The following is a 19,257-nucleotide window of genomic DNA, read 5'->3' as shown; positions in this document are numbered from 1 at the left end:
GTGTGTACAGTTTATTCCACCTTAAAGAAAGGGCTACATATATCTGTAGAAACCCATGATGTCAATGTTGTTATGGCCTCCCCCATGTTACAACATCTTGCCTGCCTGATAAGTGCTTCCACTCAATGCCCTTCCTTTCTCCTGCCCACCTTCTCTGGCCACTAGCCTTAAGACTCCTGTTACGTGTTGCCTCTAATGAAGCATTTCCTGATCTCACCACATGGCACTGACCTCTCCTCCCATTCTATTCTTTTTTTTAAAATTTTTTATTTAGGGGCGCCTGGGTGGCGCAGTCGGTTAAGCGTCCGACTTCAGCCAGGTCACGATCTCGCGGTCGGTGAGTTCGAGCCCCGCGTCGGGCTCTGGGCTGATGGCTCAGAGCCTGGAGCCTGTTTCTGATTCTGTGTCTCCCTCTCTCTCTGCCCCTCCCCCGTTCATGCTCTGTCTCTCTCTGTCCCAAAAATAAATAAATGTTGAAAAAAAAATTAAAAAAAAATTTTTTTATTTAATGTTTATTTCCGAAGGAGAGACACAGTGTGAGTGGAGGAGGGGCAGTGAGACACACACACACACACACACACACACACACACACACACACACAGAATCTGAAGCAGGCCCCAAGCTCTGAGCTGTCAGCACAGAGCCCGACGTGAACTCACAAACCGCAAGATCATGACCTGAGCCTAAGTTGGACGCTCAACCAACTGAGCCACCCAGGCGCCCTTCTTCCCATTCTATTCTGTATAAATGCCTCTCACAGCAGTCATTAAATGTCTTACTCCCCACACTTGAACCCGCCCTGAACCCAAGGAGATTGGGTTCTAGTCCAGCTGGGATTCAACTCCATGTCTCCAGTGGCTATCATGATGCCTTGATTCACGTAGAGATGCTTGGGAAAGGGAGGAAGAGAGGAAAAGAAAAATCGTTTTAGTCAACAGGAAGAGGTTTTTGTCCTCCCGCTCATAATTTACTGGGTGATAAAGATGCATGTATGGAATGCTGATAGCAAGTCAGTTGAACCCAAGGCTCTGTGGGACAGGGAGATGAATCCTGCTCAGAGCGCCCCAGGGAGGCCTCTGGAGCCTGTCTGGTGAGCCAGAAATATCTTTATTCCACCTCACTTAATGCAAAGTAATTTACCTCTTTGATGGGATAGACTTGCATAATGAGTTACATAACAATTGGCTTATTTCTCCCCCCCCCAAACAGGTAGTTTCTTCCCCAACAGGTCCTTTCTTCCCTTTTGAGAAGTAAAGCTTCCTGGAATTATTTGATCTTTGTTTGAAGTCAATTAAATATTAAAGGATTTCTCCCAACTTTGCATAAGCCAACAGAATCGAAAGTTCACTTCACAGCATTATGAGAAAAAGAGCACAGAGCTTCTGCATCAATTCCGCCCCCCCTCCCTCCCCACTCCTATGCACTGCTCTCCCCTGTTCTTTACTCATTTAACTAACTCTTGCCTGGACGACCTTGACCTTCCAAGATTGTATTTCTCCAATGCATTCGTTCCCCAAGGCAAAATGAGTCTCATAAAGTATAAATTTCACTCTGAACCTTTTTTTGAATTCTGACTAGATTTAGTCTCATTCTGCAGCCTGGACTCAGAACCCACCGCCTGCATTATTAGCTCCAGTGTCATCTCACACAGCTCCTCCCTATGTGACCTGAAGCTCCAGCTACACCAGGTGACTTAAGGTGGCTCCAGGTTTGCTCATGCTGCTTTCTGTACCTCGAGCGCCACCCCTCCCCTGTGTTCCCATCTACAGACAAGTGTGTCCCACCCAACTCTTGCCCCTGTCTGCACCCTGCCTTGGAGGCACCTGGCTCAAGCACCTGCTGCCATTGGCAGCCCAGCCTCCATTTTCCCACCTTTTAGGCCATAGGTGCCTGTATTTTCCTTGGAGAACCAATCCCTCCACTCTTAACTATGTCATTAATGAGGGATTTGCTCTGTATAGAGCTCCAGGGATAGGCCCTGACTGGCTTAAACCTACTGGAATATCTTGTCTCCCAGACACAATCATCGGTTCATGGATGGGAACATGACCCAATGCAGGGATGCAAACACTCCCCACCCCCCCAGCTTAGGTGCTTTAGGGTTTGAGACTGCTAAAGCTGTATTTGCTACCACAAGAGGAATCACCTTGCGAATGGAGCCATCCCAGGGGAAGCAGATATGACAGATAGATCTTAGAATGTCATTAAGTGCTGGACCAAGCTGAGCCTGAAGACAAACCTCTCCTGGACATTGTTATGTAAATAAATAATTTTTAAAAATTATAACTTAAGCATATTTGTGTTGGATTTCTATCACTTTGCAAAAAAATGTGTCCAACCATTACTCTTAATTCAATGACACCTTCTAGAATCTCTCCTGGAGCTCTCTTCACCAGTTTTCTGGCTCCCCTACTATAAATGCCTTAAAGACAGAGGCTGTGCCATTCACGTAAAAGGTATTCATACTTGACAAATGTTGGAGGAATAACACAATGCATAGATCAGAGCAGCACCAGAGAGCAGTAAAATGCATTGTAAGTACAAAAGATGTTTATAATAATTTACTACCCTGTTGGGCATTATTCTTGGCTGTGGTTCTCTATGCTTTCATTGTGTCTTGTTGGTAGGAAGTATATAGCCAGATATCACTGGGAAGCAATCAATAAAACTATAATATAATAGGATAGAAAACTAGAAGTTGCATTTTCCGGAGAATGTCAGTACTGTTTGTAAAACTTTTAATTATGTAGATACATACACATATGTGTACATTCGGTTACAGTGTAAAATGTATTTCTTACTACAGATGGAAGCAAAATATTTTTGAAAACCATTGATCTGGCTCCCACCTGAGACAATTCTATAATATAGAATACAAAAGGATTGAAAATAATAGAGTGTATGATGTTAGAGAGGGTTCTTATTTTGTAAAACTTTTTTAGCCATATAGGTAGATACACATATATATATAGTACTGAGTCACAATGTGATATGTATTTCTTACTGTCAGGAGTAGCCAAAAAGTTTGAAAACCACTGATCTGCTTTCTCCTTGGGGCCAGAAATATTGCAAAGTGGTATGATTGTATGAACTGCAGCCAGCAAAGTGAAGAGAGGGAAGGAGGCTTCATAATTGCCTCAGCCCCAAGAACCATGTAGGCAGGCAATATATTTGTAGACTGACTCCTGGACTTCTAGACAATTGGTGAAGGGCACATCCACACAACTGCTTGTAGAGCAGAGGCAGGCAACAGGGCTGGCCCTGACAAGGCTTGTATCTTTCCAGCCTATTTCCATGCCCAACCTGAGTTAAAAGCCATGTAGACACAGGAGCCAGAAGCCTTGGGAGAAAGAGGCTCAACAGTTTGAATTGCTTGTTACCTTTGGCTTTCCACCTAAAGGAGTTCCAAGGGTGTACTCTGCAAAAAAATCCTGACCTTGGGGATTAAAGTTACAGAGACAATCTACTAGAATTCATGGATGCTTGAGTATCAGGAGAATAACAGTAACAAAAGTCAGGTGTTTCTTAAAAAGCAGGTAATTTGCTTTTTGTAAAAAAATGTTGCTCTTTTCATGTTTTAAAATGTTCATCCCTTGTTTTCCATATTTATTTTTAGTTTGTTTCATTCTCTAAATGTTTAGCACTTAAAGGATGTTATATTCCTTTGACTAGTTTTAGCTTTATTTTAATCTTCCTTTAAATTGTTTCAGCTACCTAGCTTACTCTTTATATTCCATTTAAAATTTCCTTCCATTATTTCCACTTTAAAACATTTTTGTTTCCTTTTTCTACTTTTGCTTTATTCACAAACACATCCTTGAAATAATAAGCTTCTCATTTCAACATCTAAAATTTTAATTCTTATTCATTTTCCCCAGTAATACTTTGTAACCAGGATTCTGCTTTTTTCAACCTGTTTGATGTATTGTTTTTACACCTTCTATTTGGTTTCTCTTATCTCAGTCTCAATTTCTCTCCCTCACCTTTAGTTTTATTGGTTTATAAGTGTATTTTCTTATTTGTAATTTTAATTATTCTGTTCCTTGCATAATGTGCATTTATCAGACTGACCAGCTTCAGAAATGCAAAACTCAGCCTCCTAACTACTGTACTATTCAGCCTTCTTACTCTGTAAGCATTTTTGTAACTAACCAAACTAGAATATTTCCTACACCAGTGTGCCTCTAACATATTTTTCCCCTTCGATCCATCTTCTTTCTTGGTAGGGTTACAAGAAATCCTGTTGCCTGAATCTTTTCATTTCCATGTAGTCATTACAAAGAGCAAGAAGCAGCTGCCTAGAGCCAGAAGAAACCAGGGTTTCTAAAACAGAGTCGATGAGACCCTTACTGGATGGCTTCCACATGTATGATACATCTGCGTATCACCGGGACTGGGTCCAGCTGCCAGACTGTGTCAGAAAGAAGTACTTCTTCCATCTCTTAACCCTCAGTGGAAGTTTCTCAGGGAAGCCTTCAGAATTAGAGGGAGGTGGTAAGAGGGGGCTCCAATCTTTCGTCCAGCTCTCTGGGAGGAAAGAGGACTCTCCCTTGAACCCAGAGGCGTAATTTGAACAACTGAAATGACTGTGGCCGAGAATCTCACCATTAAATGCCATTGGGTTCCTTTGAGAAGGTGTGTCAGTCAAAGTCTGATGAGAAGATAGAAATTATGTAGTAATTTGAACAAGGAATTAGAGCAATGGGGAATTTGCTAGTGAGACAGGAAGAGAACTCAACACAATAGAACACCAGGCATCAGAAGTAGCCACCATCCCTCAGGCTGAGATAGGGGACCCAAGGAAAAACTCCACCCCTTCCAGGGCTGAGGCCCATACACCATTGGAGAGGGTGCAGTGGGGCTCATTGGATGGCAGAGAGGTTCACTGAGAGGTCATCTCAGTGGAACTTGCTGGAAAGCTGCTTTCTGGAGTGCTGGACAAAGCTATCCTCTGAAAGAAGCCATGCCTTCATGAAAAGCCACCTGAAAGGGTGTGGGGAAAGTTGCCCGGGAGGAGGTGCCCTGCCAGCAGCACCCCATCATGGAGATGGCCAAGGGCGTGTGCTGGGGGAAGATACCCTCCATATGTGCCCGCTGCAAAGCTGCTGGAGGCAGGTTCATGAAGAGGTGCTTTGCTAGCAACTGTCTGCTATGAAGCTGCCCAAGGGAAGATACTCTGTGCTGCCAGCCACTAGGCACTGCAGAAAACACAGGCCCACTCCTGCACACACACCCACACCAGGAGCCGTGGGAGGAGCACACCAGAAACAGGAAGGGAGCTCCTTTTTCCTGCCATGCTCCCCCAGTACTCTCTGTCAACAAAGCTTAACATCATGGTAACTACAAAAGAAATTCTTAAAGGGTTCAGCTCCATCATCACAGATGGATAATGAGTAGATTTGGAGCTAAGACACAAGGAATTGGAAATGGGACCAGTATACCCCTTTGGCTACTTAGTTTCGGCATTCGCTCTTCTACATGCATTTGAGACCTGTACGACAGTGATGCAACTCTGTATTTCCATCTAACAAGATATTGCTATTTGTACAAATGAAGAAATTCTCACCCTTCCCCAAAATAAGGACACACACAGTCACAACTGTTATTGTATACACTGTATCAATGACTCCTTAAATTCTATCACAGTCCCACTGAATATTTTCTTACCTAAATACTGTATTATAAGGTTAAGCACCACTGACTTGCATGAAGTAAAAGTGGAGAAAGAGAAATAGCATGCATACATAAACATGTAACAGGCAAAGAGAAAGTATGTAAAGCTATTACAATTCTCATTTCAGTAGTTGGCCATGGGCTAGAGCTGATGTCTGGCTTCCTACCTTCCTCTACCTATTGTATACTTCCCCTTACTCTCAGCCAGAAGCGGAATTGGCCAGTTTTTAATCTGGTGGAGTGACTCACACCTTTGTTCAGAAGACTGAGTCCTCAATCATCCTGCCTGCCTCTCTTTTTTTTTTTTTTTTTTTTTTCTTTTTGGTTCTAGCTTTCCATTAACATTTGCTATTGATCATGGAACCAATAAGAGTGCCACACGGCCCCCCTTGCCTTCATGTGTAGCAGCTATTTATTTCCCTTGGTGATTGGCCTCAATGACTCCAGCCAGTAGAGTAGCCTCTTATTTTTGGCATGTTCAGTGATACAAGGGCTCTAAATGGCCAGGTGGCAGTCTTCTCTTCAAATTCAATGGAATCACTGTTGTGACCTCTGGATCATAGCATTTCTCTCCCCAGGGCTAAGACTTCTGTAGGAACAAAGCTCAGAGTGGGCAGGACAGGAAGCAGAATCCTGTGGATGGATTATTAGATGTAATAGTGAGAGGAGCTGCTCCCGTTTCCACTCCTTGTTCCCAGAACTATGCAATCTGGCCATGGGGGGAAATAATGCCATGTAGTGGTCTCTGATTAAAGCCTGAATTGCACCCTGTCAAACAGAACTCCCTCCTTTCAGTGTTGTCTCCAGATGGTGGCATAACGGAGTCTTCAGTGAGTCATTCCATCTTCAATTAGGTCAGCCACTCTCAGGTTATGGCATATGTGGTAAGTTCAGTTTCTTCCGTGGATATATGCTCATTGATGCACTTGTCTGCTGTGAAAGGAGTTCCTTGATCAGAGTAAATACTGTGCAGAATGCCATGTTGGTAGATAAAGATTTTGGAATTTATTGATGGTGATGCTGGCAGAAGCTTAAAGAGCAGAGAATACAAATCCATACCCAATGTAAGTGTTATTTCAGTGTGGATGAATTTCTGCCCACTCTGTGATGGTCAGTATAATCAACCTATGGGGTGCCTGGATGGCTCAGTCAGTTGAGCGTCTGACCCCAGCTCAGGTCATGATCTCGCGGTTCACGAGTTCGAGACCCGCATCAGGCTCTGTGCTGACAGCTCAGAGCCTGGAGCCTGCTTCAGATTCTGTCTCCCTCTCTCTCTCTGCCTCTCCCCCACTCATACTGTCTCTCTCTGTCTCTCAAAAGTAAATAAACATTAAAAAAAATTTTTTTAATACATAATCAACTTACTACCATTCAGCTGAGGAATGGAGTCACCAACCCAATTAGTCACTGGATTTTCATGTAGGTCTCAGCTGTTGGTAGACTAGGCACTACTCAGTAGTAGCATTAGCCAGATCAGCCTTGGTATGGAGAAATTCAGCTTGTTGAGCTCAGGCATAGTCTCCATTCTGGCCACCATAACCACTTTTTTTTACCCATGGGCCCAATGAGCAAGCACTGGGATGAAAGGTTAACCAACCTCCACAGAGTATGTCATTTTGCCCAGCTGATTACTAGGAGCCTCTTCTGCCGTCAGTGCTTACAGTGAGCATTTACACAGATATCTTTATAATCTGGGCCTATTCAGAAGGGATTCAGAATACAAACGGAGAAAAAGAAAATAGAGAAGAGCTCGGTAGTGAGGTGATAGTGAGAGATTATAAACTGAGTTATGCTGAGTTTGAATTCCTGCAGGGCTTTCAAGTACCAAGGGGGCATTTCTGGAACTCAGAGATTCTGAGATAGAGAAATTTGGCTGTCAATGATGTAGCAGGAATAGTGGAAACCACAGATGGGGATGTAAATACTCAGAGACAGTGCTAAATCTCAAAAGTTTGAGGGCAGAACTCTGCAGAACCACTGTAGCATGGTGTTAAAAGAGAGGCACTCAGAGAAGACAGCAAAGGGCAGGCTGAGTGCAGAATACTTGGGGAGAGAGCAACACCACGAAGGCAGAGGAGGAAACATTTCTAAAAGTGGGAGTCCTCAACAACTGTTCCTTAGTAAGGAGAAATAAGAAAGGCACAGGCAGAAAAATTCCATCAGATTTGGCAAACTAAGAGATCACTTGTATCAGTGAAGAAAGTAGCTCCAGGGCAGTGGTGGAAGCAGAAGACAGATTCGTGGAAAGGTTCGCAAACGAATACAGGGCAGGGAAGCCTAGTCAGTACATGCTATCTATTCATTCAAAATAATAGGCTATGAAATGAAGTAGAAAAGAACTCTATATAGCATTTCTATATTCATGTTTAAAAGGGAACAGAGGATTTTGAATTTTTAAGATGAGAAAGCTTGAACATCTTATAAAACATAAGGGAAATCACATCCATGAAAAGGAAGATTGCAGGATAAGGAGAGGTGAGTTCATTGCTAAGCAATATCCCAGAAGAAGGGATGGAGTCAGTGACTCAATCTCCAAGAAAGGGGTGAGGATAGGATGGAATGGGGAAAAAACAGAAATAGATGTGAAGGAAGTAAAGAAGGAAGTTAAACTGGAGACCTTCCCCCAATTTCACTTTCAGATTACAAAGCAAAATATTCCAATGACTGGAAAGTCTGAATCAGTAGGCAGGATTGAAGACAATCTATAGTATTGAAAGAGGGGCACCTTGGTGGCTCAGTCCATTAAGCTTCCAACTTTGGCTCAGGTCTTGATCTCACGGTTCGTGGGTTCAAGCCCTGCGTTGGGTTCTGTGCTGACAGCTCAGAGCCTGGAGCCTGCTTTGGATTCTGTGTCTCTTCTCTCTCTGCCTCTCCCCCACTTGTGCTCTGTCTCTCATAAAAATAAATAAACATGAAATATATAAATATAGATATAGATATATAGATATATAGTATTGAAAGAGCAGTAGTGGGAAAGAGAGAGGGAAAGAAACAGAAAAATCTACTCTGATCGCTTAGTCAAATTTCACTTCCATATCGAAGTCTTCTCTGCCCCTTCCCCCGAAGGTAAGCACAATATTAATAACATTTATATAGCAATTAAAAGAAGTTTCTTTCTAAAACCCTTATTCCATAGCTTTTAAATGGCACTTGTCATTTTCTGTCATTTTCTACATTTGCTATGTAGGTGTTTCATCTTTTCATGCAAGTCTTTCAAGAATGAATTTGTGACTCTTTTAAAAAGAACCCTGGGGCGCCTGGGCGGCTCAGTCAGTTGAGGGCCCAGCTTCGGCTCAGGTCATGATCTCGCGGTCCGTGAGTTCGAGCCCCACGTTGGGCTCTGTGCTGACGGCTCAGAGCCTGGAGCCTGCTTCGAATTCTGTGTCTCCCTCTCTCTCTGCTCCTCCCCCCACTCATGCTCTGTCTCTTTCTTCCAAAATAAATAAAAACATTAAAAAAAAAAAAACCTGTTTCTTTGTATCCCTCAAAGCATCTGCCAGAGTGGGTAATGCATTAACACGGTGTTTCAGTAACAATCCTTGTATAACAAACCACACTAAACTCAATGGAAGAAAATAATTTTTTCTCAAATTATCATCTCATAGCTCTGGTGGTCAACTAAGAAGCTGTCACTTAGGGTCTCTTCAGTGGTTGCAGTCAGGAAACATCTATGTAGGCTCTGTCCCTTGTATCTCCAGAGCTTGATGTTGGCTACCAACTGGGATCTAACTGGGGCTGTCAGCCAGAATACACATACATGGCTTCTCCGTGTGGCCTGGGCTTCCTCAGGGGATGATGGCTAGGTTCCAACAGCAGGTGTCTTGAGAAAAAGAATCAGGAAGATGCTAGATCACCTTTTATGACCTAGCTTTGGAAGTCACGCAGTATTATCCTGCCACATTCTACTTATTAGGATGAAGTCACTAAGACCAGCCCATATTCAGGGCAGGGGAGTTTAGTTAGACTCCACCTTTTGAGGAAGGAGTGTCAAAGAATTTGCAGGATACTACATACAATAGGTGCTACTTAGATGCCTGTTTAACCATTAAACATTTTGAAAAAGGCTCAGAAGAAAAAAAAAAAAGACTGAGAGTGGTGCAGTCTTAAAAGGTCTGACTAGAAGTCAATAATAATGCTGAAAAGGCAATGAACCCATAAATTATGCCACCCATGGCTGTTTGTTTTACAAGTATTTGCTGTCTTTTACAATCTCCTTGTAGGATAGAGTTGGGTGTTTAGTCTAGGAAGATAAAGTAAATCAGTGCTTCTCCCACTTTTATGGGTATGCAAATTTCTTGGGGATCTTGCAGATTTGGGTTCAGTGGGTCTGAGGTGGGCCCTGACTGACATTCTACATTTTTTTAATGTTTATTTATTTATTTTTGAGAGAGAGAGAATGAGAATGCAAGCAGGAGAGGGGCAGAGAGAAAGGGAGAGAGAGAAAACCAAGAAGACTTTGGGCTGTCAGCCCAGAGGCCAACATGGGGCTCAAACTCAGGAACTGTGAAATCCATGACCTGAGCCAAAATCAAGAGTCAGATCCTTAACTGACTGAACCACCCAGGTGCCCTGGACATTCCACATTTCTAATGGAGATGCGTGGCAATGCTGGAGCTCTGTGGACCACGCATGAATAGCAAACTAGTTGAAAGCAGTAAGGGTGACTAAGTGGCTCCTGTGATGTCTCCCTTCTCTGGCCCTAACAGACAGAGATAAGCCACCACAGGTCCTTATGTGCTTACAGGACCCTGACCTTCTGGCCAAGTGAACCCTTGATACCAGCAAGGTTAATCTGTTCTCTCACAAGACTTTTTATAACTAGAAATAAAGGAACAGAGTAATTTTCCTCTCTTTTGTGGTGAAGCACAGGACACAAGGCTCTGGTGTTACCAGTCATGTGAAATAGCCAGTCTCCGGGAGGGATAAGGAAATGCAGAGAAGAATATCCAGGTGCCATTCCAGTCCCTGGTGAGGCTCAGTCCAGAAACCCCTCCAAGATTTGCAAGATATTCTAATGTCCCTCCAATAAATTCCCTTCTTGGTCTAAATTTGTTCTGGTTGGGTTTCTAGCATTTGAAACTTAAAACATCCAAACTAACATGAGATGGGGGAGAAGAGGAAATGGAAATGCAGTACCCACTGTGGTTGAAGAACAAAGGAAAATTTCAGACTGGATTATTATCCAGACATCCAGGGCTTGGGGTGAGGATAGACTGTCCATTAAATCATGCTAAAGGTATCTTTCTTTTTCCTTCCTTCCTCCCTCCCTCCCTCCCTTCCTTCCTATGTTTATTTATTTATTTTGAGACAGAGAGTGCACACAATTGTGTGAGCGGAGAGAGGCAGAGAGAGAGAGAGAGAGAGAGAGAGAGAGAGAATCCCAAGCAGGCTCCATGCCATCAGCAGGAGGCCTGACATGGGGCTCAATCTCACAAACCATGAGATCATAACCTGAGTCAAAATCTAGAGTCAGACGTTTAACCAGCTGGGCCACCTAGGTGCCCCTACTTTTAAAAAAATTATTTAAGTAAACTCTATACTCCATGTGGGGCTCAAACTCATAACCCCCAGATCAAGAGTCACATGCTCTTTGAGCCAGGCAGGTGCCCCGCTAGAGATGTATTCCTAACAAAGTGGACAGACCATAGAGAGAGTTACACACAAGTAAAAAGTAAGGCTCAGGGAAGAGAAGGGAACAGGTCAGTCTAGGCGTACCATGGCCAATGTTCTTTAGAGTGACCTCTGGGCTTGAGTGGAGGATAAGAACTAAGTGGAAGTTAAGAGCTAGGTAGCCTCCTGCCCAGCACAGAAAGGGTGAAATTCTCCTGTGTTTGGCATTGTATGATGTGTTTCACATTTATGACCTTACTTAATGACTCTTGGGAAAGTGTCCTACATTGCTCCCACCAGCTGTCCCTGAAACTAGCACAGTCAGTGTATCAGATGAACATGAGTCACATCACGTGAGCCCCACCCGCTCAACCCTAGGACTGGGTATTCCACGGGCAAATCTGGAATTCCTCTGGGGTCTCTGAGGCTGCAGGCAGCCCAGATGAAACAGTAAGCACTTCTGTATGACAGTCACCACCTTTCGATGTTTCAAGTAAGTGAATTTTTAATTTTTAACCGGTGTCTTGGTCACACCTTCATCTACATCAATCCCATATTCAAGGTCTACACAGTTAAAATAAACCAAATACTTTATAGCACAGTTCCAAAACCAAAACATTTCTGCATTAAGAAAAAAAAAAAAAAAAAGACTGGTTGCTACCAAGGTGTACTGGCCACCAATTGAAAGACTTTCATATTTACACAGCAAGTGCGTGTGCAGACAGGGCAGGCAGCAACAGAAGGGCGACACCGGAGAGCACTTTCCTTATGGCAAAGGCCGGCAGGAAAAGGATGAAGTAATGAGGGTGATTTCATAAAGCCAAAATGGATGCTGATCTCATTATTTTATAGCCATACCTTGTGGTATGTTTATAAAATATTTCTTTCACAAGTTAAAAGAGAATCTGCTACAGATGGATTTAATTTTGGTAAAATCAATGGAAAAAGTTCTATGTTAATGCAACATTTGTTGTAAAGATTCCAGAAACACACGAGTCAAAATTTCAAATTATGATTCCCACAGTAACTGTAACTCTGCTATGCAACATACATAATGGAAGAAATGTTATCAACATATACCATAGGAGAAAGTACTCAGTAAGCAGAAACAAGCTGAGTTATGCTTGTTGTGGGAATCATCATTTCCAACTAGCTGAGGATATATAAAAATTGAAACCATAAATGCATGCATTATTTTATGTATTTAATTCCAATTTTTCTTGATCCAATTTAATCAGCTTTGCATCCAAACTACATTTCCCTTTCATAAACTGCAAATGAATGTCTTTCATAATTTTAAAATCCACATCATTTGGTTTCTTTTTCTCACGCAGGCTGCCTTTGCAGAATGGCATCATCCTATCCTGTCCCTCCCCTAAAAGGTCAGGCCATGTCTGCTGGGACCCATTTACCTACATTTCCTTTTCTCCCTGAAGACACCAGGGACAGGGGAAAAAAAAAAAAAAATACCAAAGAGAACAAGATCACATTAAGTAGCTTAGACAGGTAAATAAGTTCAACAGAAAGAGGGATGGTGGCATCATTAACTTCCCTGCTGGCATCTTCTGAGCACAAATAAAGAAAACAGTACTGCCACATATTTACAGTTTCAGAAGTGTTTAGTCATAACATTATCTCATCTGATTCTCACAACAACACTGTGAGAAAGACAAAAAGAAAACTCCTTTCGGTTGTTCAGCTCTTTGTGACTCCAGCAGAATATATTTAAGGATGTGCTTTTATGGTATAATTTAAAGTCTGGACTATTTAATTGCACTTACGATATTACCCACTTACCACATGCAGAGGATTTACTTATTATTGAAAGCAGAATATACTTTATGTAAAAAGATTATGGTTACGAGCTAAACATTTAACAGTTTAAGCTTTCTGCTTTAACTGTATTCTGAACATTCAATAATGAAACAGAAAGAAATAACTGCCCTTAGAAACTCTGCTTGGGCAAAATTAATCCTGTATATTATATCCAGTATTACATTTTCCAGTTTGGTTTTAACTAAGAAGGGCACCTTCTACTGCCTCGAAAGAGGAAGGCTGTTACTTCCCAGCGGTCTGTACCATTGGGGTAGGTTTCATTATATTCAAACTCAATTACTTTGACTCAAGATCAGTCATATTTCCTTTTGACGCGAAGCAGCTTGGTCCCACCAAGTGTTCAAGACCTTGTGTAAGTGTTTGCAGGGTGCCATGGTCAACCTTTTCTCTCTCTCTGCTACTGTGATCTGGCTAGTCTAGTGTAAGTTTGTTTTTCCCCCTCCCTATGGACAAAAGGATACCTCTCCATTTATTCAGATACAAATTCTCCCTCTTCATTTACCTAGTACACCAATAAAAAGATCAATTAAAATGAAGGTTCAGAGCAAAGCAAATGCCTCATTACTAAGCAAAAAACCTTAATATAATTTGTTCTAACCTGAGAGGTAACAGTGTATCCTTTGCCTGTGAAAAGTATGACCATTTTGCATGTAACTAAAGTGTAATATTTTAAGTGTTAAAAGGAAAGCAAATCCTAAGGAATATTAATTTTAGGAGGTTTCACTGTGGGGAAAGAGTTCTTTTTAATGTTACCTATAATTATAAACAAGATCTTTGCAATTAATAAAGATAAAGATCTGGGTAAAACAGATGAAATACAAGAAGGTATCCTGTGGGACACGAATACTTAACTTTCATGGTTTTTACCCCCCATGTGCAAAAAAATAGTATCTGCGGCTGATGGCAAAACACAATCTATTTCCAGTTATGAGACAGACAGGAAGATGACTTGTAAGCTAAAAAATCAGTGATGAAGATATGAGCTCTTGCATCTTCACAGAGATCAGAAAAGGGGTCTTCTCTGCCTTTTATGATGCATCAGTCAGACATGAAGGCAGGGAAGGAAGTGTGAATTTTTCATACCGTCCATCCACTCTATGGGATCATCTCAGAAAAAGTATAGAAAGAGCCAGTGGGCAAGGTTTCCCTTAAACAGAATTGAAACAATGTCTCTTTCAATATGGAAACTGGAGGGGAGGTAATTAATTGTAGAGTACCACAGAATGGTTAGAAATGAGGAATGATGGGGTTTGTTTCTTTTGAGCAGTCAGTAATATGAAATTCTCAAAGGTCTTAAATTTTCCAGATAAACTGACAGCAAATAAGGTCCCCCAAACTATCAGTACCATAAATGAAGGAACTAATGTTTTTATATTGACTTATAATTAAAGCTTCAGAATTCCATGAATGCTGAGAGTAAAATATTAACGTGGTAAAGAATGAACCAAAGGAAGATTTTGGGAACAAAGTAAGTGGTCCAAGAACAGAAGAACATTAAAAATCTTACTGTACATTCATAGAATGGATACTGTGCAACCATTCACAATGTGTTCTGAAGAACTTTTAAGGGTTGATAACAAATTGTAAAATGAAAAGTAAAGTTACAGAATGATATATTCTATATGATCTCTAATTGGGAAAAAAATATGTATATAGAAAAAAAAAAGACTAGGAGAACAACACAAAAATACTGACAGAAGCTTACATCTGCTAATGAGAATGTTATGTCTTCACATTTTTTTTTTTTCTTTTCCAAGTGGAAAGGGAGTAAGATTAGGGGACATTTTTATTTGCAAAAGCAGCTGTTAAGTATACTCTGGTCTCTCTGTCCCATCTTTTTAATAACATGCACAACAAAAAAAGTATATTTAGAAGTTGCATTAACAATTATTTTTCTCTAAGTTATCAAATCAGTAGTTCATTCAACTTTAGTTTCCCTATACTTTTTATCCAATTCACACAAGAACAACGTATTTTTTAAAAATATAATGGCATAAAATCTTATCCACGGTGGTAGTCTTCATGCAGTCTTCTTCATACATCACATCTAGAAAATGAACTTCATATGCTTGATTCCATAAGTTTTGAAGAAAACCATTATAATGAGTGCCCACAATCCCAGAATAAAACCCCCAGGAGGATGCCAATCTTTCAGCTTTGGTTTCTGCAAAACAAAGATGACAGGGTAAATTTAACAACGATGTATAAAGCAAATACTCGTGGAGAACAGAAATTTCATAGGTTGTGTTTTAAGAGGGAGTAATTTAGCCAAATTAAATGTATTAGGATAGCAACAGTGATAAAGAATTCTAACTGGGTAAATATTTCAAAGTGGTTCTTACAAAGATCAGTTTCAAATGACATTTTGTGCCTTCAAAGAGACTTCACTGGCCACCCTACCCAACCATCTCTCTTCATCCAAGCTATTTGGTGGCCTAACAGTCCTTCTCATTTCAAATTTATATATCCATTAGTTTGTTGGTTTTATGTTTCTCCTATTAGATGATAGCTCTATGAGGGTCATGTTGCTCATATTCCTAGCACCTACCTGCCATAATGCCTGGCATGTAGAAAACGTATATATATTATACTGATTAAATCAGTGGAAAAACAAATGCCACTCAATTCCATTTGTTCTGATATTCAACAAATACTTATCTGGGGTCTAATACCTTTAGTTAGATTATGCTCTTGAGACAGAATGCTCTTTACCTCATTCCGCCTGTTTGAAACTAACTGAAATGCCAACTCCTCCAGATTTTCCCACCTGATATATTCTTTTCTTTGACTCTATAGTTCTTTCTACACTTACTTCTATTTAGTAATATAATTATCTTTATCGCTTATCTCCTTGCAAACTTCCAGGGGGCAAAATCTGGCTTAGTCCATTTTATATCTCCTTGCCAATTCCCCCACCTCTCAATACCCAACCAAGTGTCTTGTATATTTCTTTGTCCAGCAAGAAAGGGGAGACCAGTCTTCCCCATTTAGTTGTCATTTCAACAGCTACATTATGCCCCTGAAATTGGAGGTCTGTGACTATGATCTTTTTATGAGTTTTACTTCCTGAACTACTAGCCAATATTGTAATGGTAGTCATGATATGAGAATCATATGACATGAGGGTCATATTTTATAGTAGAATAGAGTGAAGAGAAATTGTAGTCTGAAATTTTAATTTGTTCTAGTCACCATGTAAACTAGCCAAGGAAGGCTCATAAATCTCTTAGAGGTATCTGCATCTCACAGTTTGGTTTCCCATACATAACCAAGACTCCTAATGCTCTTCACTCAATCCTAAACTCAACATGTTACAAAAGGAAAGGAGGGAGGCAGGGAAGGAAGGAAGGAAGGAAGGAAGGAAGGAAGGAAGGAAGGAAGGCAGGCAAACTCAAAAATAAAACAAGTCAAATCAAGCAGAATTAACCAGTAAAGGCCATGCCAGTAATATGCTGCCACATTCTATAGTAACTTATGTTTATTATCTATGCCCTAAAATACCTGATAGTTGCCTAATGTATACATTATAAACCCATTAAAAGAATTCAAAAGAATATTTTGATACAATGAAATTTTATTTTTCGTTTAATTTTATAAATGGAGAAGTTACCTATGGAAATGCCTGGTTTTCAATTAGGTGATCTTTCTGAAACTTCTTCCTTCTCTTCTGAAGTTCTCTTCCCTTAGCTTCAAGGACACTCTCACCAGGTTTTTATTCTACTTCTCTAACCATTCCTTTTCAGTCTTCTTTGCTCCTTAAATTCTAGTGTTCTCTAGAGGTCTGCCTTTAGCCATTTATTCTCTCCCTTTATATAATCTCCCTGGGTGACACCTGTACCGTGGTTTTGACCTCTGCCAGCAGGCTTATGATTCACAAATTGATATCACTAACATAGAATCTATGCTAAATGCTATGTTCACGTACAATTAACAGATATCTTTAGTTGGATATTCTCAAGGATCACAAACTTTACCATAGCTAAGAGCAAATTCATTCCTGAGTCCTTCACCCAGCTCTGTTCTTCCTTCCCTGTTTTCCACCTCTCCATCCACATGAAGGGCATCACCATGTTGCCCAAGTGATAAAGCTAAAAGTCCTTCCTAGCTCCCCTATCTCGCAGACCTTCCCATTTCTATGAGTTACTAATTCTTATAGGTTTTATCCCCATCATATTTGTCCTTTATAAGTCTTCTATTACCACTGCCACTACCTTAGTTCTAGCTCCTATCATTTCTTGTCAGGATCATTGAAATGGTGTCCTAACAGTTTCTCTTCCTCCAAGATGTCCACCTCTTTTCCATCTATCTATTGCTGCTAGACACATCTTCCTAAAATGCAAATATATATTTGTATAATATGTATATATATATACACATATATGTATAAGCCTCACATGCATGCGTGTAAGTATTGTTTGTTTTAGGCACACATTACTTTTGTAATTTAAAAAATTAAATAATTTAAAAATGAGGGCTCGGTGTGGTGTGGTTCAAAGAGCATGGGATTTAGAATTAACTGCTTTGGATTCAAAGTTTACTTTTAACACTTAAAGCCTATGTTGCCTTTCAAGCCACTTCTCCACTCGGAATTTCTGAATCTACAAAATGGACATGGTAACACGGACCTCCTAGGAATGAATGAATGCACAATTACTGCAATGATGTGTTTTCTGAACATTTACTCCATAACTACTTGTTCCTACCTAGAAAAGTGATATGAAACTCAAAGTACTTTTAAGGTAACTTTCTTTTGTGTTTGTTATGAGGAACGCTGTTTGAATCAATCTAATTTTTGTTATTTTAGTTTGTACAAATTTCAATTCGAAATTAACTTGTTAAACTAATAAGAGAAATTCACCGTAATATTTTCATCTGGATGATAATGCTAGAGTTTTAATCAACGCCTAATATAAACACAACTGACAATATTGTTTACAGTGGTTATATGCTACATTCACTCCACGTCTACTCCTACTCCCAACCCACACTCCTTCCAGAAAACTTCCCAAACACAAAAATATTATAATCCAATTTTTCCTCATGTTACTTTCTACTCAAAACTCTGCAACGGTTCTGATCATATGTGAGACGATGATGAAGACAGAAGTTCTTTCCCTCTAGTATCTTACAAGATGGTTAAGTCCATTGGTTCTCAAACCATTCCAGATGGCAGAGCTTTTGGAAGTCATGGTGTTCTTTGTGAAACACTATGAAAAGTCTTAATTTAATTCCAGTAGAAAATCTAGATTAGTATAAAGCATAGCTATATTAAAGATAGGTAATACAAATATCACAAGCATGTGACAATGAAAAACAAATGGCTGAACTAAACATGATTGACTATGCTTGGTTTTTGTTATGTTTATTTTCTGTTAGTCAAATAATTGGTAGGGGCGCCTGGATGGCTCAGTCGGTTAAGCGTCCGACTTCAGCTCAGGTCACGATCTCACAGACCATGAGTTCAAGCCCCGCGTTGGGCTCTGGGCTGATGGCTCAGAGCCTGGAGCCTGCTTCTGATTCTGTGTCTCCCTCTCTCTCTGCCCCTCCCCCATTCATGCTCTGTCTCTCTCTGTCCCCAAAATAAATAAACGTTAAAAAAAAAATTAAAAAAAAAAACAACAAATAATTGGTAATACACACCTCAAGGGTTGAAAACACTAAACCAAAAATTATTTTTCTGTAAATTGGGACAAGATTATCATTATTAGTTATTAGTGGAAGTACATTTTTATTAAACAGTTTGCAAATGTTCCCTGGAAATTCCGTTGAAGAGCACTGACCTAGTTGGGGAGATAAGATTCACATTTTTCCTGATAACTAGGAGTCTCTGATTTATACGGTATTATATTTTTAAATTTTTTTAAAGTTTACTTATTTTTGAGATTTTAGAAAGAGAGGGCACGAGCAGGGGAGGGGCAGAGAGAGAGGGAGGCAGAGAATCCCAAGCAGGCTCTGCACTGTCAGCATGAAGCCTGATGAGGGGCTCAAACTCATGAACCATGAGATCATGACCTAAACTGAAACCAAGAGTCAGATGCTTAACTGACTGAGCCACCAGGCACCCTATATGGTATTTACACACACACACACACACACACACACACACACACACACACACACACACACAGTTTTGTTTG

The 19,257-nt window shown here is 40.5% G+C and overlaps 1 protein-coding gene across 1 annotated transcript in view; it reads right to left on the bottom strand.

Moving 5' to 3' along the window:
* Positions 1 to 11,763: 11,763 nt before the first annotated feature.
* PIGK (phosphatidylinositol glycan anchor biosynthesis class K) overlaps positions 11,764 to 19,257 on the bottom strand; it is a 122,096-nt gene continuing 114,602 nt past the window's right edge. The window contains exon 11 of the mRNA XM_047870596.1: positions 11,764 to 15,284. Within this exon, the coding sequence (XP_047726552.1) occupies positions 15,168 to 15,284 (117 nt within the window). The 3' untranslated portion in view covers positions 11,764 to 15,167. The remainder of the gene's footprint in view (positions 15,285 to 19,257) is intronic.

Source organism: Prionailurus viverrinus, chromosome C1 (assembly GCF_022837055.1).
Source record: "Prionailurus viverrinus isolate Anna chromosome C1, UM_Priviv_1.0, whole genome shotgun sequence".
Classification (NCBI taxonomy): domain Eukaryota; kingdom Metazoa; phylum Chordata; class Mammalia; order Carnivora; family Felidae; genus Prionailurus; species Prionailurus viverrinus.
The sequence above is the reverse complement of the archived record's forward strand: the minus strand, read 5'-3'. Positions and strand labels throughout refer to the sequence as shown.